General features: G+C 42.5%; 1 protein-coding gene and 1 long non-coding RNA gene across 11 annotated transcripts; one reads left to right on the plus strand and one right to left on the minus strand.

The window, feature by feature from the left end:
* Positions 1-860: 860 nt before the first annotated feature.
* Positions 861-24,506, minus strand: LIMA1 (LIM domain and actin binding 1). Of its 7 annotated transcripts, none has more exons than XM_015886813.3 (11): positions 24,423-24,506; positions 21,330-21,465; positions 19,050-19,095; positions 16,600-17,058; positions 12,069-12,177; positions 11,106-11,254; positions 9,223-9,330; positions 7,110-7,167; positions 6,436-6,551; positions 3,400-3,533; positions 861-3,031 (listed from the first exon to the last, which is right to left on the minus strand). In XM_015886813.3, the coding sequence occupies exons 2-11, from the start codon at positions 21,446-21,448 to the stop codon at positions 2,035-2,037; spliced, it is 2,295 nt and encodes a 764-aa protein (XP_015742299.2). In that variant the 5' UTR covers positions 21,449-21,465; positions 24,423-24,506; the 3' UTR covers positions 861-2,034. The 7 variants fall into 7 exon arrangements, with proteins under 7 accessions (XP_015742299.2, XP_015742301.2, XP_015742300.2 ...); XM_015886815.3 differs by having other exon boundaries at positions 21,330-21,468; XM_015886814.3 differs by having other exon boundaries at positions 24,366-24,506.
* LOC107325707 (uncharacterized) lies at positions 5,175-20,958 on the plus strand. Of its 4 annotated transcripts, none has more exons than XR_014941366.1 (4): positions 5,175-5,299; positions 6,541-6,645; positions 9,857-9,982; positions 20,138-20,958. It is a non-coding gene; the product is annotated as an uncharacterized LOC107325707 (long non-coding RNA). The 4 variants fall into 4 exon arrangements; XR_014941365.1 differs by having other exon boundaries at positions 20,293-20,448; XR_014941367.1 differs by lacking the exon at positions 20,138-20,958 and adding an exon at positions 14,544-14,756.
* Positions 24,507-25,087: the final 581 nt, after the last annotated feature.

Below are 25,087 nucleotides of genomic sequence, written 5' to 3' on the forward strand. Positions count from 1 at the left end.
GATACAAGGAGGTGGCAGTTCATAATATCCACGCTTTTTATCAGTGGAACAAGTCCCAGCATTAATTTCCCTGAGAATGCGTTCACTGAGTGGTCAGAATCCGTGTAGCTCAAGGACTCGCAGGTGGCTGAGATTTAACCAGAACAAATAGCTATGAACAGCAGCCGTGCAGCTTTAGTATCACATAAACAGGGATGCATTATAAAGCTCATCTGCATCCCCTAAGAAACAAGGATGTCCAATACCTCCTATGTCTGTGACCAACAGCTTCCAGGCAGAACTGCTTGATTTGCTGAGTAGATGTTAAGAAAAAAAAGGATTTAGGGGATATAGAAAACATGCACTTGTACATCAGCCTCCCTAAGTCTGAGATCTCCCTCTACCTGTTGAAACCAAGGCTTGGTTCTCCCTTAAAAACAACCAGCTCATAGGTTGTACATGCAAAGCCACATAGCTGTTAATGCACGCTAGTACAGCAGCAGGGTGTTCCCTTCTCGGTGCCCTACACCCCAACCAAAACTACCCCAGGCTCAAAAGATAACTACAATACACAGCAGCTGTAAGGAAGATTAAACTAAATCAACTCTGGCTTGTCCTCAGCTGCCTGAGAAGCAGCTGAAGCCAGAAATGGGAGCATGAGATACCTGCGTGTCCTTATTTTGCTCACCCTTTGCTAATTACCTCTCCCCTCAGCCTTGCAGTCTGTTGTGACCTCAAAAAGTGAACCCACAGTGTCACCTAGTGGCAACAAGAAGTCACTGCCTGGCCTCCAGCTGTAAGTAAACCCCGGATTTCACTCATATCCCCTTTTAAAACGGTGCTTCTTTGTGAAACGAGTACGAATGCAGCCTTCAGACCTATTTCTTTTTATGTAAATGACCAAACTTTATTGAAGTTAGCAGGACTGTTAAGAAAGCAGGATATTTTACACCTCCAAATAGAGTTAAGAGTTAATTCTCATGTCACTACAGTACAAATAAAAGCTAATAGAAAGGGATATCTTCCTTCCGCCATTCAGATTCCATTATTTGTAAAATAAATGCGGTCAAGTTTTTAAAATGTACTAAGCTTCAATGCTAGCAATCAGAAAGTTTCTGGTTCGTATGGTTTTATTCCAGAGATTTGCAATGCAGCAGAATTTCACAGCCATAATGGAGAAAAATAAAGTAAAATCATGGCAGCTCAATACAAGTAGGATTTCAAAACGGTCAAAAGGCCTTAAAAAATGTTATGTGCAGTTTTAAATGATAATGAACTCTAAGTAAACAACAAAAACCCCATTCAAAATGCATATAAAAATGCACAAGTAATGCCCTGCAGGCTCCTGCAAATATGTTGACTTGCCCTCAAGGGAGTTTTGTCAGCACTGAGTTTGGATAAGCACTAAAATACATTTGTTCCAGCAGTGGGCACACTATTCCAGTTGCACAGAGAGAAATGGAGTATTAACCTTCAATTGATCGTAATTGAAAGTTAGTAACATTCTGCTCACTTTAAGACGCTTTAGTTGTTGGACTCCAAGCCCCAAAAGTGTTTTTATTATATTAAAAAACAAAACTGTGCCCTTAACATGTATTAAAGTGCATTTAGTTACCATGTTTAAAGCAGGTCAGAAAGTCCCTTTGAAACTGGTCCCTAAGCACTGCAGTAGCGTTTTGTAGTGGTAAAAGTAGTGTATTACAGAAAGCCTGTTCCATACCAGCACAGAGTACAGTGGGATTCTGTGCATTAGCGAAACAGGTCCTAGAGTTCCAAAAGGATAAAACAACAGGAAAGAGCTCTGTTATCATCCTGTGGATGGAGGTTACCTGTCAAAGGCATCCCACAGCCACAGATGCTCATTTCCATGCACCCAGACATTCTTTCAGGCTCCCGCAGTACTTTTCTGGCTGAGATAATTTGTACATATGATTCCCTTAATGTCGATGTGCAGTATAGCATCACTTTCATACAGGACAGCTGTTTGTTAAAGCTAAAAACACCAATTAAAAAAGGCCCAGCACCTTGAAGCAAGTTTTATTATAAAAGGCCTGTTTATTCTTCATCGTCATCTTCGTAGTAACGGTTCCTTTTGATCTGTTCTTCCACAGATAGATCTTCCATATCTTCACCCTCCCAGAAACCAACATCTTGGGATTTGCGATGCTGTTCAGGAGATGATTCCTTTGCAGTTACATTGGATAAGCTGGAATGTTTAGGAGAATTTGGTTCCAGGAATTCTTCATTTGGGGTTTGCTGCTCTTCCACAGCATGTTCTTCCTCATCCGTCTCTGCATTCTCCTGGCCATTTTCTACAAAGTTATGCTCTGTTGTTTTGATACCAGGTAATTCACGCTCTTCCTCTACGTTTTTCTCCTCAGCATTCTGTATGTTCCTATTCTCAATCTTTTCCTTTTGCTTTTTGTCTACCACAACCTCTCTCTCCAGTTCCTCACTTCTTTTCAGCGTGTCTCTCTCTGACTTAGAAGGAGAGGATGAATTGTCTGTTTTATGGCCTTTAACAGATACGGTTCTAAACGAGGCTGCTACCGTAAAGGGACGACTTCTCTCCTTCAGTGAGGAGGATCTTCTTAACTTTTTGAGATCCAGATCCACATCCTCCAACACATCTGGCTTGGAACTCTCTTCTTCTGGGGGCCATTTGGGCTTTAATACTTTGATGCCCTCATCCACAGTGCTTCCTTGAGTACTTTGGTCTGATGGAGGTGGCCAGGCAATCCTGAGCTTTTTTGTTTCTGCTGGTTTCTCTTCTCTTTCAGGCAAAGCTGAAGCTTTTGCTTCCATAGTTGCTGCCAGAACTCCTACTTTTGCAATTGGGGCATCCTCTACTCCTGGGTTCTGAGGACTCTCAGTTGCATTTACACCATGGAGAGTTTTCTCCGGGGATTCCTCACATTCTGTTTTGCTTGACCATAATTCCTTATGCTGTTTGTGTCCAAAGCCTTCATCATAATTACCTTTAGCTTTGAAGAGCTGATTGAAATGAGGCTTGCAGTAAATATTCCCACGCAGAGAAGCGTATGTCCCAAGACTGTACAGAGAGAAACAAAATCAGATGTTAGCTGCTTCTCAGCCTCTGAGACAAGCGTATATTTTAGTTACATTGCTGAAAAAAAATTACAGTTTTAATGTGTTTGTATGACCCTCTTTTCAAGTATCAGGAGGTAGACACTACATCTTCCTGTCATAAAGTGACATTACATATTACAAAACACGCTGCGTTAAGTGCAAAGGCAGCTGGCAGAACTAGGACTGCATTTACCACTCCTATGCTCCTGTTCAGTTCACTGGATTATAGTTGTTTTCACTTCTGCTAAGCCTGGACAGCATTTTACTCGGCTTCTGAGAATAGGAAAGCCACACTTCCTCGAAGGCAGCCAAATGGAGCAGTGTGTTTACCTGAGTTTACTGTTGCAATAGGAACAGCGGAAACAGCTGATGTGGAACACCTGCTGGTTGGCAAGGAGCCTTTCCATTGGGTACACCGTCTTCTGACACCCAACACAGGTTTCCTTTGCTGGCAACTGAAACTTCTATAGGAAGAAGAGAAAGTTCGTTAGCTGGAAAATCAATCAATTGCGAGGAGACTTGGCTCGGATTCATGCACAGCTTCCACAGTTGTCAGAAAAATGGCTGTATTTCTGCAACCTCAATGCTAATTCTGATAGAGTGGGGTTCTGGTGGGCAATGAGTGAGGAAGAAGCTACAGCAAACCCACAGGGATCAGCACAGTTTGACAGCCAAGGTTATGCCCGAGTGAGCTGCACATCACAAGCCAAGAGGGAACAATGGAAATGCTAGAACCCAGCTGTAACTTTGACAGAGCCAGTTCCCAGAAATATAATGTTTCTGCAATCTTTTTTTTTCTTTATAGGAAAACAATGAAATATTTAAGTAGATACAGTCATTACGAGACATTCCAAAAGAAAAAGTCAGCATAGAAAAAGATCTGAAAACCTCAACATAAAAGGTCGAGGCTGGGGAGAGAAGAGGAACAGTGCAGGCTGCCCTCAGCAGTTTGAAGTCCGTTTTTTGCTAAATGCTCTCCTCTTTTAAAGAGGAGAAAATAGCCTCAGTGCAGATGTGGGCAGCAGGAAATGCTTCTGACTTCATTTGTAAGCAATTCCAGTTCTACAGCAAAAAAAAACTGTAGTCGGGTTTCAGGACAAACAGCCCTCAAACTTGCTCAAGACTTAAAGCTGAGCAGGGCTTTGAGGTTAAAAAGCTAGAACTGTTTATGTAGTTACCAAGAGAATTTCCTGAGAATTTAGTGCAAGGGTAAACTTAAACACTAAGGAGTCAAGCGCTGCTGCCCTGCTATATGGGAACAGCTTCAGACTTTGTTTTCTGAATGCATCAAGGAAGCAAGCACATTGTCCATGAAAAAGGTCACTTGGTGCCATTCACTTCTCGGAATCTATTATGGTTGGCCAGCAGGAAAGATACCTCCAAGAAAAGAAAACAACTTGCAGGTGAGAAACGAACATTCTGCTCACTGACAGCAACCACTTCAGCAGCAGCATAGGAGTGCCTAAGCTCCATATCCATGGGTTTACATAGACATATTGATAGTACAGCATTTAAAAAAACTTTTGTTTTCTTTCTTTTTGGACACAGAATTACCTGCTACAATATTATTGAAAAGTTCCAAGGAAAAATACTGTGGCTAAAGAAAAAAAAAAAACAAAACAGGAAGACAGCAGGAAAACATAATTACAGCAATTAATTTATAATGGAAAAGAAACAATGGTTAGGCAATGGAAGTTACAATATGCAAGGGACAGATTGCTGAAGACTGAGCCAGCTGAAGTCTGTTTGTCACAGCCATAAAATTTGCTGCCAATTTAATTCCAGTTCAATAGGTATTTCAACTTTTTAAGGCACTGCTTTAAGCTACAGTTGATTAAAGTTCTAATGATGATGACAACTAGCCCAACAAAAATTCAGAGTTCCTTTGGAAAGGACCCACAGTCGTGCTGCCAAAACTGCATATGAACTCTCAATCTCGTGTTGCTAAATGAAATCTCAGAAAATTGAGAGTTTACCAATTCAGACACAACTCTGATCATCCTCTTTTGCCACAGGAAGCAAGGCAGCAACAATTTACTTGCCCAAGAGCTCATTTTTGCAACGTTACATGACAGTGCTGGCATGTGCTTCTGCAACGTGCATCCCCATCTAAGAAGAGGAACTTACTTGTATAACAATGAGCCCTGTGCCTGATGGAGAGGTGTTTTGGGGTGTGAAGAGAAAGAAATTCTTTTCCAGGCATACTACAAATAGGAGCTACAGGAGGAAGGTGAGGCCCAATAAGTAAAGAACTCGAGAGAAAGCTGAGAGTTGAGCTCACATTAGGAGGGAAGCAGAAGGCAGGAGCAGAGATTAGGAACCAAGAACAGGAAACAGAAGCTGGAAAAGACAAATAGGAACCTCGTGAATAAACAGCATCTAGGTTTCTATCGGAGCAGTGCAGCATCAAAAGCACTAGCAAGGTAGAGGACTAAAGTGGTTATAATAATAGGAAGAGATTGCAGACCAAAATCCATCGCTTGCGTGTACTTTGTATGCTTTCACAGACAGATTACAAAAACATTACAGGCAGCTAAGTTCTTATGCTAGCATTTATACCACCAAACACCAAGAAGCCACATCTCACTGCTCTTGCTTACATCAGTGCTGTTCCTCTCCAAGATGGGGAAAGCAACAAAAGCACAGTTGTTTCTTCAAGAGTGAGCCAGGAAGCCTGTGGCAACCCAGGGAATAGGCATCCTAACTCCAGACAGCACATGTGACAAGTGCAGTGTGATCGAAACATTCAGAACTGCTGTCTGCATGGCTAATAAGATTAGCAAACACATTCCTATCCAAGAAGTGCTCCATCTGCTTTAGAGCCCCTGCTAAAGAAAATCTAACATTGAAGATTTGTTATTGAGAATGCCACGGCGGAGTGGCTCACCATTCACCCTTGATATTACATTTCTACCAACTGCTGTTGCTTTGGGAACAGCTGGAAGAGGAGTGTGGAGAGGCAGGTCCTGGCCTCCTAAGGGCTCTCAGGTTCAGGATCTTAGTGCCATCCAGGAGCTCTGACATTACAGGAGGCATATACAAACCATGGCAGGATCTGCATCCCTGCTCAAATCCCTTTTTCCCCAGGCTTCTCCCCTTCTGAAGAGAAGCAGGCTGCCTCTGCACAGGGCAAACCATTACAACAGCAGCAACACAGCTCCCAGTATGCAGCTCAAGCTTCACCTTTGAAAAACACAAGTTTTGAGGCGCTTCTCCATTCAGCACTCAAATTCCCTCACAGTCCGATGAGAGACTAATACAGTTTCTTTGCTGACAGACTGGTTGAATGAAGGCTTTTCACTATTAAATAGAGAAGAAAGTTGTTCTTAACTGTTGCCAGTGTTTGAGAATAAATAGCTCCTTTACCTTCACCGTTTTTGGCAGAGATGCATCCGTCTGGCCAAGTGATTTGGAACCAAAGTTTTGCTGTTTTGTGCTGACAGGTTTCTGAATTTCTGTCTCGCCCTCCAGGTTTTGTCCAACTAAGGGAAGAGAAGATAGGAAGAAAAGATCATTAGAATGACCTGAAAACCATGGACAGTTTATGCTGATAAGGCCAAATAGCAATCCTACCAGGTAGGGGCTAAAACATTTGTTTGTTATTAAACTTTTTTATTTAGACAAAGCAAATACATTTAAACGTGATCAGTCTACTCACGTATCCGAATAGTTAAGTTGATACACTACAGAAACTTATATATGGAGATCCAACACATAACTCTGTGCTGTCATTTCCACAAAATGCTCTCATGTTGCCCTGAATTCAGGTGTAAATCTAATGCAACAAGAGAAGGACTTAACTGAATGGGATTTGTCTACCTCTGATCAATGCCAAAGGTATTTGGTAGTTGTCCTGCATTAGCAAGTACATTCAGCCTTGCACAGGACAGGCTTTTAGTATGAAAAAGTTTTTATTAGGTCAAATTTATCATTTGACAGGAGTGGTCCTAAGCATCCTGCCAACAAATGATTGATAAGAGGGAGCACTTGTCCTCATCTGCACATCCTGCTCTTGTTGAGGCAGAAAAATGAGTGCTTACCATTGCCATCCTCTGAAAGGCTGGAGTGGAAAGATAGGCTGTTTTCACCTACAGAAACCTGCAAGAGAACATTGAGCAATAAGCACCTGTGATCTTCAGGAGACCGAGAATCGTGGCCCAGGTAACACACAGAGTGACAGCATGAGCTCTCAGACAGGAAGAGACTGGCCACACTAAGGGACACATAAAGCTACTTTTTTGTTTCATAAGGCCCAAGATGGAGTCCAGCAGACTGTCAAGAACATTCAGTGCTTGCTACAAGGCAGATATCCTCACAGTTACAGCTCTTGCAACATTCAGATCATCTGCTGTTGTGTTCACACAAACACTGTATTTTTGTTTTTCCCCAAACACCTGCAGCTTGTATGTCTTTATCTTAGTCATTAGAAAGCCTCTTTGCTTCCTAGTTCTTACTGAGAAAATCCTTGGCCACCAAGCAATACGTGTTTACTGGAAACCTCATGGCTCCCCCCAGCATTTGGCAAATCTATGATACTTAAGCATTCAAATACAGTGCTTTCCAAAACAAAAGAAAGCCCTAACGACAACAAAAAAATCCCTGAATTTCTACAGCTTTTCTAAGAGGTGGTTATAAATCAGTTTCAGACACTGAACACATTACAGATAAAGCACTTGATGTAGAGTTGTTAAATTTGGTACTATTGCTATCAAAGAGCTCTAAGTAGCTACACTGAGAAACTAAACTACTGTAACAAGATTAATGGCAGGTCATCATTAATTCACTTTAATGACTGAATGGTCCATTGCAGGCAGCTGGCATTTGCAAATTAACGAGGTAACAGAAGAAGTTACATAAATTAACACACACTGTTCTACTGATGAACACTGGTGTACTGGGAAGTGCATCAGCACATTCTATGGGTGTTGGAGTCACACTTATCTGACTTCTAAATCAGTCATCGATTCAGTGCAAGAAATGGAAGTTAGCATGTCTATTTCACTCTCTTTTTGCCTGAAGGTTCCTATTGCTGACATTCATACCAGTAGTTTTAATTAGGCTTATTTCCAAATTTCATCATGCCATTTCAAATAGACAATCCTGATTCTCAAACAACACTCTCTTCAGGTTCTTTATTGCACCTGGACTCTTCAACAAGTAACTCGCAACTATTGTTGAGTATGATCACTTTTATTCAAATCTGCCATACAACAGCAGAAAAGGATTCTGATTTCACAGGTGTTCTTTTAATTAACTCACCTTTTAGCAGAAGCAGCCTCAACCAGTTAAACACAGAGCTGCTCAGCTGTCAGTAAGGAACAGCTGAAAGCAGCAATTTGGCTTCTGGCCCAAGGAAGGCTGGAAAGCTCTAAAAGCCCTCCTGGCATTAGGCTGCCACGTGTTCAGAATGGCTTGAATACACAGTACCCTGATTATTATTCAGCTACTTTTATCCCGTCTGCTATCCCAGTTTAGTACACAAACGGTTGAGCACTCTTTATTATCTCTGTATTCAGAGAGTAATTTAGCCCCAATTTACAGCTGAAGCTCAAAAACAGGAGCAAACCCAGACTGGCGCACTCTGCTACCTTAACCAAGATGCAGCCGCTAAATAGAGAAGAAATGGTGACAAAGTCTCTTATGTGCATCACACAAAGCTTTTCATCTTTTAAGTTATTTTAAAAAATAATAATAATAATAATACACACACCTACTTAAGAAACACTATTTTTGTTAAGGAATATGACACAGTAAAGTTTAGGTGACTTCACCGTATCAAATACTAACAGCAAAGTCAAACCAAACCAACCCCAAATCAGAGGTTTCAGTTCTCATCATCTGCTGAAGCCATTAAAAAGTATGACAACCAAAGGTTCTGCCTCACTAACAACATGTCATTATTGAGAAGATGGGAAATCTGCAAGGAAACTTTAAGACTTATCTCTAGACATTCTTTACAACTTTAAAAGTCTTCAATTGATACCTGCTAGCTTATAATTCAGATACAGTCTAGATTAATAAGGAATTCTGCAGGTATGCTGTCACCTGCTTAGATTCAATTTCTTAATAGCATGTGGAACAAAACAGCTGACACTCAGCAACTAGTTCCACTTACAGTGAAGTCCTTGATCTTCACCAGCGTGAACATCTTACCTTCTCCCCATCCTGATAGGAAATGCAGTCCTCAAAACTTGGTGGCATATTCTCCTTCTGCTCAGATTTGTAATTCTTGAGTTCACTCTCACTGGCTTGAATCTCATTCTATAGAATAAAGCACTTGAAAGTTGACAGGCTCTTTTCTCCTAGGAAAGTACTTGCTTTCCTTTTCTTTTTGTAAACTGTTTTCCTAGCATATACAGCAATAACTAAGTGAAAGAGCTTAAAAAAAATAATCATACACATTTGCAAAGTGATGGATTTTAACGAGGAAAAGAGATGGGGCTGTAAAATTTTACTCTGGGAAGATAATGACAGCCCTTTTCTCTGACTGCAGATTTCCTTTAAGATCAACTCTTCCATTTTTCTCCTGCTCACTCCACATCTTCACTGTCCAGACATGTTAACTTTTCAAGATAAGCACCATATAAAGCACTGAGTAGTTGATAAATACAACATAAAGCAAATCCTACTTGTTTCTATACTAGTAAAAAAGGGGGGACAAAAAAAACCCAAAAAAAAACTTATTTACCAAGATTTATTTTCTTTACAAACTGTCTTAACGTTTACACAAAAGAATCTTTCACACTTAAATAATAATCCAGCAAAACCTCGTGTTTCATTGCCGCAGGATTCAAGATAATTGGGGAAAGCCTCATGCCATTCACAAGACATCTGCTTTGTAACATGGAAGACAGATAACCAAATGCCAGCACCAGCAGCTCACTGGATTCTGTAAGCCAATTGAGTCTAACAGGTATGTAATTAAGTGCTGATGTTTTAATGCACAGATCTCTATGTGTGCTGTTCACCATCTCTCCCTACCCTTCCTGTGTCACTTGTGATGCTATTAAAATAATTGCTTCTCACCGTTTCTCTAACCCACTGCAAAAACATCCACCAGTTTTAATCCAGTCCTAATTACACAACAATGCCCACAAAAAAAGCTGATCCCAGGAGAGATTATTTCTCTCTTTTGCAGCATAGATTTCAGAGAAGGGCAGTACAAGTATCACGCTGCCATATCATGACACTTAGTTCCTTTGGCAGCAAAGAAGGAAAATAACCAAGACTTACAGCTTCTATTCTGAGTATTGCAAACAGTAACCTCATCAGCACCTTACCTGCTGCCCTTATTAACGTGCCAGGACAAAACCAAAAGAAATTCTGCTGAATGGGATTTCCTAAGAGCTCGAGGCTGTGCTGACACTCAAACTGATAGCACTGGGGAATTGAAAATGACAGTCTCAAGAGAAAAGCTATGGCAAATCTCCTACCATTAGGACATTCCTTATTGAATTGGCTACTACTCTGAGCCACAGACAGGAAGAAATAAACTGGCAAACTGAATAGAAGTGGGAAACTGGACTCAAATCAGCAATTTGGAGATAATGACATTTGCTGCACTGGCTGCAGTGCCCTTCCACTCATATCACAAAGGTTACTAGATTTTCCTCCCAAGGGCTGCAGAATCAAATCTACAACACAGACAAAATTGAGAAATCATTTCAGTTAGGTAGAGACTATTTCCTCTAGCTTAAAGCTAGTGTACATTACAGAAGTGAGGCTTTTGTTTGTTTTCAGCACACAGAGATCTCCAGACAAGCAGAAAGAAAAAGAACATCAGTTAAGTTTTAGAAGGATGAAATCAGGGTGCCAGCAATTAATTTCCTGGAAAACTTTCAAGATCATTCCAACAAGATGCAAATCGTTGCTTCTCCCTGAAGTAGAGACAACTCTGGATTAAAAATGAGCCCTATGAGCACAAAGGTCTTTTCAAAACAAGATGGCATTATCTTCAAAAAGCTTGGTTTCTGTAACATCTTTCCAGCCCCGGGTTGAGGCTAAAATTCAATTCTACCCAAGACAAACAGACTTACCGTGGTAACAAGGCCTGTAGAACTGCCCTGCTTGGACACAGCTGCCTGATACTTTGCCAATCTATCCTTTATTGAAGTTTCAGTGAAGCGAGGCATCTCTAAGCTTTTCTTGGTCTCCGCCTTATCTGGGCTGAGTGCTGGACTTGCATCTACAAGATGAAATGAACTAAATGAGTAAAGAGCAGTTTCCACGAATGCCAACAGCACACATGAAAACTACAAACCCCATCCCTTTGCCAGTGTGACAGAAATTCTCAGTCACAGGCTCTAAGTCCTGTAATCTACCCAGCCAGTTTCAGAAGTAGCACATTCACTTTGTCACTGACAAAGACTTCAGCCACTGCTCTCAGAAACAGTATGAACACTGATGGCTGTTTTACTGTTATTGTCAAATGAAAGCAGCTGCTACAGCAGCTAAATGGAAATTCACAACACTGCCGTTGAGACACAGTTGTTAAAAGTGTTTTAGAGAAGACTAAACACAAAGCAGAGTTTCACTTGCAACTTCCACCTTCTCCATGAAAACATTCACCATGTGACATGTTAAAGATGAGGATTTCAACAACAAACGTTATAAATTAGTTCAGTTTATCCTCACTCGTCCTTGGAAGCGTCTGGACAAGGTGGGAGGGATAAGAATTAAAACAAAGAAGATCAATCGTCTACTCACTACTTATTTTCTAAATTAGACAAACTGTTAAAAGTAGTCATAGGAACAACTACTTTAATTGATTAATACTAGTTATCTCCTGTGCCTCAGTATCTTTTGCCTAAGGGGACAATGCTTTAACATTCACAGCAAGATTGAGTTAATTAAATGTGATGCTTGCATGCACTTCGCAGACAGGAGATAGTTACACTTCTTTCTAATTATGAAAGGCAAGATTTAATTCCATTGTGTTCTGCATAGTATTTCTCTATTATATAAACTGAAGAAAACAAACAAACAGGGGGATTACTGACCTGATGCACTGTGACTCTTCTCTCCTTGGCCAACATCAAGGTCCTCTGAAGAGAAGCTGTTTTCAGAAATCCTCCTACCAATTGCTGTCTTCCTTTGGTCTCTAGCAACCTATTAGAGACAGAACCCACCTATCAGCTGCCTAGGCAAACAAAGATTGTTGAATTTAATCCTTTAAGATGCACAGGTGTCACTAGCAAATCTGCTTTACTAGAATAAACAAGTCTAGCAGGTGACATCTTATTTAACCAATATTAAGTTTGATCACTGAATACGTGACCCTTTACCACCTGGAAAACACTCTTGTGAAGAGGCTGGTGAATGTCCTTCAATAAGGTATCTGGGTTGAAAGATCAGGCAGCCACACAGGTGAGCTTTTTAGCAATTAGATTTTTGCATCTCATACCACTTCTCATGAAATTAGTGTTCAAGGTCATTTTATTAAGATTCAAAAATGAAAAGAATGATGAAAGAAGATAACAGAAATCAGCATTGATTTTCAGCTACAGAAAGGAAAAAAAAACATGCTAAACGAAAGTTATCAAGAGCTATTTGTTTTGATTTGGATCTCTCATGCACTTGGTACCAAATAATTCCCTAATTAGGTCTGATAAGGCTTAAGCTAGAGTGCTAGAGATAAATATTCTCAGATAAACAGGATAATCACTATTTGCAAGGCTGTACTGGTGGGCAGTTCTGTAGTTACAGCCCAAGTGTTGTGGCTGGCTCAATCAGATTTAAGGCTCACTTGTTGAGACCAACACCCCAAAACCTTGTGCTTGGTATGAAGAATTGTGAAAGAAACTTCAGAGCAGCTGAATGCTCATGAAATGCACTATTTAACTGGACCTCATTGAAATAAGAAGCTTTCAAAGCTGAAAGACAACATTCCAAATACTAGAAGGTGATAGATAGAGGGTGTTATCTTCCTCCTTAGGAAAAGATAAATCATGTGGATGGTTAGAAATTACTTTTGAGGCTGATGAGAGGAAGAAGGCAGGTTTGGCAAGATCCTACAACCACACATCCCTGCACCCCCAACCTCCTACCAACAACTTTCTTATTTGCTGGTCACCAACATGAAGGAAATTTCCAAGTTTTATTTTAACAGAACTGCACTGTAAGACAATCACTGTGAAAAATCAGGTTACTTTGGCCTACAAAACAGCACTTTACCAGGAAAGGAAAAATGCAGCTGGAAAACTTTTTTTTTTTTCCATTAGCATGGGAAATATTTCTTATTTCTGTGGTTTAAGGCTTTGTTAACTTTTCTTACTGGAAAAGAGCTTAGCCATGACAAGCCTTTTCCTTCCACTGAGTGAGTTGATAGGTTCAGTTTGGGAGTGTCTGCACACTTGTAAGAACTTGCAGATTCCTTATTCTGAGCAAACTATCCTTAGATGATTCTTCTTCAGCCTATGTCTGCTTTCATACCGCCTTCAACCCACACATCTGAAGCTCTTACAGCTCAGATACTGGTCCTTCAAAGGGTCTAGATTTCCACTAGCATACAGAAAACAGTTATAGGCAAAACACACAGAAAGAAAAGACCCTTTAAGGATAGAAAAAATCAGTTTATTAGCCCACTTGGAAACTGAACTAGTGAAAAGCTGGTGGGTGGTGTTGTATTTGTTATATGGATCACATACTCTCACACACAGCAGGACTGACAAAGCTACAAGTGAAGTTGGTAGTACAGACACACAGGAAGTTGAACTGGTGAGCCCCATTCATGAGGAAGATTTCACTGCTGGGGAACAAAAGTCTTAAGAAATTTAGATCTGGTGTCTGGGATTCCAACTTCACTGCAAGAAGCCGTTAGCATCTCTCTGGGGAAAAAAACAGCTAGAAATCCAGACTGGGTAAAGCTGATGTTGTGTACATTTTATACTAGCAGTCTCACACCATGGAAGAAAAAAAACAGAGCTGTAAGTGAAAAATGTTTACTTAAGGAAGGTGAGAGACTTTCTCCATTACCACCAACAGCCTGACCACAAGTAATTAGGCTGATTAGGGTGCATGGAAGGTAACGCTGTTAGCATGGAGGAATCCCTTACTCCCAGGTTTAGGCTTATCCCACTCAGTTCCCTCTATAATTCTGGGTGGGCCGCTATTCCAGAGCTACAGCTTGTGCTGCTTGCAAAATGAAATGAAATCCTCCTCATGTCTGGAAAGCCCCAATGTTCTAAGACAAAAGAGGTGAGTGCAGAGGTACCACAAAGTTAACAGCATTTCGCCTGGGGCACAAGGAGCTGTTGGGCAAAAGACCAAAAAGAAGTTACACCTATTTCATTATAGACAACTGTGTCAAATGTGACCCTGAGCATCAGGTTAGACACACAAGGCATAGTAAGTTTTTGCCTTAAAGGAAGAACAGAAACCACCTCAGAGATAACTTTCCTAACGAGCCTTGCAGAACTGCTTGCTCTTTCTTTTCTTCTGATTTTCCTCTGGTATGTTTTTGCTATCACTTACAGGAAGAATTCTTTGAAATTGATAAAAGACCTCATGTTTGGCTTCTGCTTAGCGCTGAAGCAATCTAGACCAACGTGCCTGCTCCTGGTTCAGATTAATGTGTTGGGAAGTATTTATACTGTGTCTTTGTGGAAGAAAACAATCCGCCTTGTATCAAAGCTGTAAAAGACAGAGCAAAATCTGAACAAACAGATGAATAAACTAAGCAAGTTTTGACCCAAAAATCAGAATAGGTTTGTGCAGAGTCTATGATCAAGTCAGGAAGTCCAGGCAGCAACCTGGATTCTTGCCATGGACCCAGCAACCAGGCAAGTTATTTTATCTTCACAGCCATTAACCTGTAGCCGTGTTGCCTCTTGGTTTATACAGATGTTTTTGTCAGGAAAGCTCTGGCAGCGCTTATACCATAAGACTGAAGCAAATACCAATGAAAATTACCATTTCTCATGTGAAGGAAGCCTTGCTTGCACTTAAGCCAGGAGTTTATCAACCAACTGGGTTCAGGAAGAGTATAAATGGAGGAGAGAACCACAGATCCTGCAGTCAGTTCCTACCTCACTGAAAAAGATCTGTGTCCCCATAGCACTGAACTATCTTCATTGTACGTGACTACATGACATCATCCTCCAATCCCCAGATAAAATCCCAGAACCAGAAACCTTACAATAGTGCTTTCTAATCAGACACCCCTCCCCCCCGACTTAAACTTCAGAGCCCTTAGTGCCTTTTCCCTTCCAAAATTATAAAGTAACTAGATTAACTTGGAATAGGAACAAGATTTGAACCTAACCTGAAGAACTTAATATCTACTGTATGATATTTACTGAGTTCGCTCAGATTTCAACCACGTTCAAATGACTAAGCTTAAGAGAATTATCAGTTCCAGACTCAGTCATCTCCAAAACAATTTTATTCCCCAGGCTAAGATAAAATTACTTCACGTCCATCTGCAAAATGGTACTTTCCTAAGGAATCCTGATGGATTAATCCTACAGCAAGAGTTCACATAAGTGCTATCAGGAAATCACCCTCCAGTCCCACCCTGAAAAACAGCCCTGATAGCATGGGTGGCTCATAGAGAAAGACAAAGACTACAGAATCCTATGCAATTACCACATACAGACCCCAAACTTCCTTTAACAAAGAACTGCCCCTCTGGATCTCCTAACTGATACATACTTTAAAAAGCTTTGTACAAAATCTGTTAGTTTTATTCAATAGTGCAAGAAAAATCACCGGCAGTAAAACAAAGCCAGAAGTATAGGAAACTATGAGAAAACTGGAAACTCCACCAGCCTCGGGACTGTGTTGCAAGTCAATGGCATATGCAACTCATTTTCTAGTTAAGCAATTCTCCCTCGGGACACACAGTCTGCAGTCCACATGCAGGATCAGATTTCATGAGCAGTCGTAGGAAAATGCAAGCCCTGTGCATTTGCAAGTCAAAACGAGTGAAGGCAGCAGCTCGCCTGGTGATCTTTGCTTCTTTATCCCCAGCGAGGATTTTTTTGATAAGAAACATTTGTTAAGATGCAAAGATGCGAGGAAAAGAAGGAGGTATTTCACAGCATTTCTATGCACACACAGCTATGTCTGGTCGTGTGACACAGATGCACATAAAGCCCTTCGCTCTGGCAGTGCATTCATCTCAACTGCCGATACTGTAGAGCTCTCTTCAACTTTATACATAACTCCACGTATTTGGACACAATTCACGTTTACGCAGCTCGTCTTAATCTCCATAGGAGATAAACACTCCCTCCACGCTTTGAAAAACTGCTGGAATTCCACACATTTTTCTCATTTTAAACGTTAACCTTCTACCAAAAGCAAATTCATCCTACATCTGCAACGAGCAACCGACAAAGCAAAGCAGAACTCTACACCTCTTCATACAGCTCTAAGCAGTTATTAACAGCGGCTACCTTATGATTCAACTAAAACAATGAACACAATCAGAGTCAATAGCTCTGAACCACTCCCTCCCGGGATTTTTTCCCGATGCCCAGGAGGCAGCAGTTTTAGTTTCCCTTAAGGTTTGCAAGGTCAGATCCTTACCTTGGGCTGAGCTGCTTCACCCTTTTCAAACATCATCTTTAACTTGTTCAACGGAACGCTGTACTTCTCTATCTTCCCTGAAGGCTCCGTGTTTTCACTGGCTTCAGGCTTTTCCACTTCTCTGGGCTCTCTCAGATAGTTTTCCATTTTACCACTCTCTGCTGAGTGGCTTTGAGACTTTCTGCTGTCAACACCGGGACACTGCAGCTGCCCAGGGGTGCCACAAGAGGCCCGGCTGTGAGATGCTGTGCCGGCTGCCGGGATCTGCTCCGTATCTGAGGATAAAGCAAGGCTGCTTCCAGCTCCCAGCTCGGGGATCGGGACCCTCTGCCCACCCTCAGCACAGCTGCTTCGTAGCGTTTCCTTCCGAGACTCCGTTCCCAGCACTGGATTCTCCCACTTCTTCTTTAGTACGCTCAGATTCCCTCTCTTAAAATGAGGGGGAAGATTTTCTGTGCTCTGAAAGAACAAGAAGTTAAATTCCAGTTATGTGCCTGATGAAGTACTTCCTTTCTATGAGAAAGGAAGTTAAAGGCTCAGCACTGATCTCAGCTCTCCGCTTTTTCAGACAGCTGTGAATAGTTACAACTGTGCCACATGGAGAAAGCATCCAGGATAGGAAAGGAAGGAGGGGGGAGAAGAGAAAAGTCAGGAGCTAAAGCAGGAAGTGAGCAAACAGGATGGCCTTATAAGGAAAAAGGGAGTCAAGGTCTAATGAGTTAAATGACACACAAAAGGCTCGAATCCACACATGAAGGGAAGGGGACCCAAATCCACATAACAAGGGTCTCTAGTCCTGGAACAAACAAACAACAGAAAACGCAGCCACAAGAGAGATGTGTGGTGTGCCAAGCTTTGCAATGTCTTCCAGCTGCTTCAGAAGACAATAACACTTCCAAAAAGCCACTAATTAGCTTCCAATAACCGGTACTTTTTTGATCTTTTGCATTTCTACTAGCACTAAACAGAAGCATTTCACACACCAGAGATCTGGCCTCACTATTCTGTACTATGCAGAGTAAGGCTTAAGTAAGGCACAGACAAGATATTTCTCTTTGCTCCCATTCATAAATACCAGATCATTCACTGGACTTTCTCTTCTACTTCACTCAACACACTGAAAGCTCTAGACAGGAAACGTTCACACAAAGCACAAGTGCTGCCTTACCATTGCGAGTTAGATGGTAATACATGGAGCACATTCAAATGCTTTCCATATTAATTTTGCTCACAAGCAGTTACCTCTCCTCAGAGTAACAGGCCAGCCCACGTTTGATTCATTCAAATCTATTACCTGCCAGCATTGCATTTTTGCTGTCCCTCCCTTATGGAGTCCACTGTGCATCAGACTCATTGCAAGTGGAGCAGGTCTGCAAGGCTTACAGGAATTAAACAGGATTAGCAGCTATATTAGGATTTAAGTCTCTCACCCCATTACTCTTCTGGTCACATTTTGAACACTGCTTTGCAAATTAACTTGAATCCATCTAGGCTTCAAAAAGATCAGCTCACTTGCTGACTGTACTTAAAAGAAAGCACTAAAGTTGTAAGGCAGATGTTGTAGTGTAACAGAAGTACTTAAAATTGCACAGCAGGATCCAGGATCTCTGGATATGAGACACATTGCTATGAAGCCCTGCCATACTTTACAGCCCCAGTCATTTTTGCTTGGGGTTTGCCTATTCCTGATCATAGAAGCAATGAAGGAAACTTACGACTGGGGAATAATTTTTAGAGCATTTATTTTATCACTCCTGTATCCCAAAGAGAAAGAAGGAAAATGACTCCTGAAGCATTACAGAGATCAAGGAAGTGTTCTCTAGCAAAATCATACCTCTATATCCTGTAAATATTGTATTTTTTGAATGAAAATCACAAGGTCTGCTTGTGAACACCTGATCTTCCATCAGGGTCTCTTGACCGCAAGCAGTAAGTACAGTGCAGGGGGAATGCGGGGCTCTAGCAGAGCCAAAAAGGATGGCTGTCCCACATTCAGGGCCAGTCTGAACTCTGTAGACCATTTTGGACAAGATCCCTTAACAGATTCTACAGTTATCAAAGAGATGCATGCTAGATTTCATAGAAGCTGGCAGCTTCTTTTTAAGCAGGCTTTTAAATTCAGTCAAGAAAGGAAGGGGTACCACACAACTGCCTACAGCTAAGAACAAAGAGGTTGTGGTTAGAAATGACAGCCAACTCGTTCTGCCTTTTGCTTAGGAGTGAACTGGTGATTCAACATTTAGCTTTGGGCAAGTCACTTGATTTTCTTTCATTAAACATCGTAAAGAGAAGAGGGAACGGGTCAAAGGCAGACACTGTGTCTGAGTTTTCTGTAGGACACATAGCAACAGCTTTGATATTCCCAAAATAAACCAGCACATGAACATTTCATGCAGGTAATCCATTCTGGTTGCAGGCTGTTGCTTATTGCCTAGGAAACAGGTACTTACATTTCTTTTTTTCTCAGCCGTGGCTTCTTCAGCTGCTTTCTGATACCTTTGGGAAATAGGAAGGAGGAAAAAAAAAGACACAACAGTTTTAAACTGGAATATTGAATGATCATGAAGACAGCTGAGATTTCATTTCCACCTCAGACTCCGTGCACTTATCAGACTTACCAAATAAAACCCAAGGCTGGAAAAAAACAGTAGTGAATAGTATCTGAACAATGCAAAATGACAGACACGTTTTAAGTCATTCAGCTTACAGTAATAACATGCGTTGATCATTTTCGTTAGCTAAGCACTCTCATTCTCAAATCAAGGCAGTTTACCTTGGAATAGCTGTATTGTTTCTCCCACCCAGCTGCCTGCTGTGTCCCCTCACAGGAGTATTGCCTCAGCTATTTATACAGCAGCTGCTGAACCGTAACAAATTACAGCTTGGCATACACAGAAAATCTACATAAGTGCCAGTTGATCGTACTATGCTGGGTGGTAAACTGCACCAATTCAGCAGTTGCTTCATGAGCAGCTGAATCACCCCAGCAGTGGCAACGTTAATCACAGCCCTCTGAAGATAAGCTACCCTGGATCATGAATCAAAGTCCTTTAAGAAGCTACAGAAAACTCCCAGCAATCTGCATGCCACTCTGCTGGGAGTAAATGCACCCAGAGCTCAGAGCACACCGCCCTCACTGGTCAATATACTGCACACAGTGATTGCATTTTGCTTTTGAAATGCACAGATTAATCTGATTAGACACATTTTGCCATTTGTAACCAAAGCTGTGCTTTTCAAAGAATCAGCCCTCAATGTATTTCTGTTTTCCTTATCTGTGGGTCTTTCTACTTTTGATAAAGCTATGAATATGTTACTGGCCATAAATGAGTCACTGATACTATAAGTCATCAGCTTCAGACTTTTAATGATGGCTGGTATCAAACCAAGAACTAATGAATATCAGGGGCTCTAAGAAGGAAAAAAAAACCCATAGAAGGACCAGATTCTTTCTAAGGAAAAAGAAACTTATGCACAAATGCCTGTCTTACAGCTGATGAACCTCACTGACTTTTGTGTACTGTGTGCTCCTATGTAGGTTTCTTCTCTCCTCATGCAGAACAGCAGATTGCACTCCTGTTTATTGCTGCTCTACAAGTTGCATTCACTGTACAGACTGAAAGCTGCTGAAGAATTGTAGCTGGCCATCTTTAATTCACACAAATGGATTAACCTGTGTCTTGTCTACTGCAGAGCTTCCAAAATTGAAACGAGACATGCTGAGAAAATAAGTTTATGGAGGAATAGAAATCAACGCTGCTGAAAAAAAGCAATAGAGACATGGGGATGAAAGTGCCCTACCAAACTGGAGAACATACACAAGGACTGAAAAGCTTCAGGCAGCACTCGGTAAGTCAGTCCAGCGTAGCGCACTGTTTACATTCCTGCTGTTGCAAATTTGCATGTCTCTGACCTGGCAAAACTGATAATTTAAACGCTACGGGGATTAAAAAAATACTTCCACGTACAAATATTTAGGTAATGACAATTTAGGGAAAAACACTCCTCTCTGTCGGTGTCAGAGTTGGCAAAGCCAGTAAGCAGCGCTGTGTTTTTGCAAGGAACTGACACTGCTTATGTAGAGGGACTCCGCTTGATTAAGGAATAGCAGTTTGGATTACTTCCAATAAGCCCTTTCCAAAGGATTACCAACATTTAGCAAGATGACTTGGTTCTGTAATCAAGTTTCAATGAGTGAATAAATTACCTTAACGAGACTGGTCAAAGCAAGCAGCTTCTCCTAGGACAGAGCACTTACAGAGCAGCATCTCTGTGTAAAGTCCAGAACGTAATTATCCTTCCTCTGCTGACTCCAGATAGTTTCTCTCATTCATTTAAATAAAACATTGCTACACTATTAATGCAAGTCTAGGTCACTTGGCTGCCCAGCTCCCACGCTAAGTGAGAATCCTATGCAGCTCATGATGAAGCTGCAAAGTCCCATTTCTGATGAAGTAAGAGTCCATCAGCAGTAGCTGCCTACACTCCAACACTATGCCCTCAGAATCCGACTGTAGTCACACTTTCTGACAGCAGAAAGAACAGATTATAACTCTGATCTTTGAAACATCGGCAACTAAAAGAAGTTTTGCACAGCATATACTGAACCAGAACCACAGAGCAGTATTATTTCTGAGAAGCAAACCAACTGTCAGTGAAGCAGTTATTGTTCAGTATCTCAGCTTTAACCTCCCCATGCAGACAGCGTTCAGAATCCTCACAGAACTCACCTGGAGAACCTCTCCATGAGAGCTGAGGACTTGTTCTTGTTGACAAGAGAAAGCTCTTTGGCAGTGATTTTCAAAGACTGTGAAGTCCATTGTCTTCTATTAAATGGGGAGGGCTCCATCTTTTCACCACGAACACCTACTTAAGAAGAAAGCAGAGTGTCAGTCAGCACAGGGAGAAAAGTAGTTGACAGTCACCATTTGGAGTCAGTTCATGAGCTGCTGATCTACTCATGCCACCAAGTGCTGATCATCCCAAATCTGGTACATCCACTGACCAAAAATACCCCCCAGCATCAGATTCAAGTTATAACTTCCTCTGCAGATGCCGCTGAGATGGTGTCCCTGATAAAACACCAGCCACAATGAATGGGGCAAGCAATAGGATGTAAAGCAGAACCCAAGTAAGAAGCAGGCTGTGACTGAAAAGGATGCTGATGTGAAGCTTTACACACAGAGTTCTCCAGGAAGCCCTGCTATGCCCTCTCTTGTTCTGCTTTCTGAACCAAATGCTCTGGCATTTATGTAAGAAGGCTTGAGTTATGAAACCTAAGAGGATGTAATTCCTATGCAAACATTTTTCATTCACTGGTGGTGTTCACTCTTCACGCAGCAGCCGTTTCCTCTGTGAGCCAACATAAGTCTTCTGTTCACAGAGGCAGCTGTAAATCTCTCGTCACAATAGCCAGCAGTTACCTAAAGGAATAGTTTGGATTACTTCTGCCTTGCCGTAAACTGGAAGAAATTTCGTACAGCTTAACACAACATATTTCAACAAGTCAGTATTGGATACGTATATATATTTTAACACAGTTTTCTTTTGTGGAGGAGGAAAGGAGGGGAGATTAATTTAAACAGTTCCTTGATAAGACAAAAATAAAGCTTGTGAGGCAACGCCTTTCCTTTTCTCCTATTTTCTTTTACCCCAGCCTCGTGTCACACAATGCCTGCAGCAAGTGCACTGCCTGATCCTGCAGCAGTGACATCAGGCAGCCTGAGCTCTTTCCTGTTTTTTCCATCAGTTTTTTAGCTGACCATTAAGTTACAGGACTCCAGAAGTCTGAGTCTTTTAAAAGGCACCTTAAGAACTTGATATAAACAGTAAAATGTAAGGACATAGAATGCAATTCCTCAAAAACATCGAAGATTTGGGAATGCAGATTCAGTCCAATAAACTCAGCTGCAGCAAATGGAATCTCACTGATCTCATGTGAAGTTGAGGCAGAAGAACCTGAATCAATGCTGACAGGTGAGAATGGGTCTGCAAGGCACCGGCTTGTTGCTGGAAGCAGAGGAACCTCTTCAGTGCTGCACCCTGCTGCTGTGCAGAGATAAAACACGCAGCTGAAGAGCACCTTGCTGCCCGGGTGGGTAACATCAGAAAGAATGGGACTTTCTTTGAGATCCCTTCATTCACCTGATGTAATGGGATGGAATGACACTCCAAGCCAGCACACGTTCTTCGAGATCGTGATTTAGATGGTGCTTTTAGACATGTACAGGTTGGACTATCACGGCAAACCAGAAAAGTTACACTATTTTAGTCGTGGTGTTGAAACACACTGAAACTACTTATCAGCATTACGCTTCCAGTCGCAGCTTGCTGCAGCTTCAGGCTTTCATCTCCCACTGAAGGCAGTCTCTAAAGTGCATCCATCGCCCCTTCCAACAAGAGAAGCTCACAATGAAGACAGAACACATTTTGCATCCCTAAAGCACCTCTTCTGTTACCCTGAGGAGTTCCATTAGGACTAAACTCCAATAAGGATTGCTCTCTGGTTTGCAGGCTTCTAACAGCTGTCACACAAATGATCATCCACAAAGATAATGGCTCTAATTCCAATAGAGGGGTGCTCACCAGCCCCTCCCTATTGAACAAGCATGCCTTACATGCAAATAAACCAGCATTTCTGTGATGATAAGACAGAGCCCCTGCTATCCATGTAGCAAACACTTAGAGCACGGATTCCATGAAGGCATGGAATACATCCGCGGAGCCTGCAGATTAAATTCACTCCTGAAAAACGCATCTGCTGAAAGAGACAAAACTCGGAGCCAGCTGTCTAAAGCTACAGCTTCAACTTCTGCTTGGCCATTAATCCGGAGCCAAGAGAAGATCAAGGGAAGCAGTTTCAATCACCATTCTCCAAACAGGAGTCGCTTCTGCAAAGGAAACAGTAGCAGAGCGCTCATTAGAAGCCTCTGTTGGCAGACAGCAACTCGCTGACTGACGTGCACCTTACACGGAAGGACAGTAAAACAAAATCTAGTTCAATTGTGCAGAAAATGGGCCTTAATTTGATCCCTAAGCACGGGAACCTTCAGCAATCACTGTTTGCAGATGAATTTTGCCACCATTGTGTTACACTCGGGTTTCCTCACCATTTGTTGCCTTACAGCCACAGGTGCACAGGGACAATCAGCTCCGCTTTGACAATCTCTCTGTACATGGGAAGTAAAGGAGAATAGAGACCCAGCTGCTGGGAAGGGACACGAAGCAGGACATCGAGATGCCCAGAAATGTGAGCTCCTTCATTTCCAGCACCATTCCACGTCCTCAGCCCTCTCCCATTCGCTTTCAGTTTCATCCCATTCAAACACCTTTGTCCTTCTTTTGCTGCTCCTCCTGAATTATTCCAACCCATGTCAGGAAAGAGCTCTTTATTATAAGATTAGCATTTAAACGAGATTGTGAGCGTTCTGCACGGCGTTACATAGTTATATTAAAGATGGAACAGAGTCCCGACGAGGACGGGAACCTCGAGTCCTGCGGGAGGGAATGGCTGCACTGCAGCCCATACAGCAGCCATATAGATAGATAGAAACCCACAAATATGGAAAAACCCCGAAGGAAAAACGCTCCTTAAAGACCACAGCACCTGCATCTAACCGAGCAGCACCGCAACACCGGGCTCTATTACCCTGTCACTCATCCTACACCCACACAGCTCCGAGCCCTCCACGGCGGGGACCCCTACGCGACCACCACCCCGACCCCGACCAGGACCAGGACCCCGACCCCCGCTGTCAGCCCCGCACCGTGCACTGCGCCCCCTCCGGCCCGAAGGTCCGTTCGCCCCCTCCCTCGTCACGCACCTGCGGCGTCACCACGCGCACACCTGTACCGGACCGGACAACGACTGCACCGCCGCGCCGCCGCCGGCACCGGGCAGCAGCTCTGAGCACGCCCCCTTGTCCAGCAAGATACGCCCCCTACACAAGTCACGCCCCCATCTTTGCATGGGGAGAGGGGGGGTCATGGAACGCATGCGCAGCTCTGCTCTCTATGGGGAGATGGGATCTATGGGGGGATTGGATCTATGGGGAGATGGGGTCTATGGGGAGGTGGGGTCTATGGGGAGGTGGGATCTATGGGGGGATGGGGTCTATGGGGAGATGGGATCTATGGGGAGATGGGGTCTATGGGGAGATGAGGTCTATGGGGAGATGGGCTGTATGGGGAGATGGGGTGTATGGGGACATGGGGTCTATGGGGAGATGGGATCTATGGGGAGATGGGATCTGTGGGGAGATGGGGTCTGTGGGGAGATGGGGTCTATGGGGGGAGATTGTGTCTATAGGGGAATGGCATCTATGGGGGGACATCACATCTATAGGGGGACACTGAATCTATAGGGGACATGAGGACATTGGATCTGTAGGGGGACATGGCAGCTATAGGGGGACATTATTTCTATAGGGGAATGGCATCTATGGGGGGACATGGCAGCTATAGGGGGACATAGGTCTTCCCTACACGT

This window comes from Coturnix japonica, unplaced genomic scaffold, assembly GCF_054131305.1.
Source record: "Coturnix japonica strain WE unplaced genomic scaffold, WE-NBRP24 Scf075, whole genome shotgun sequence".
Taxonomy (NCBI): domain Eukaryota; kingdom Metazoa; phylum Chordata; class Aves; order Galliformes; family Phasianidae; genus Coturnix; species Coturnix japonica.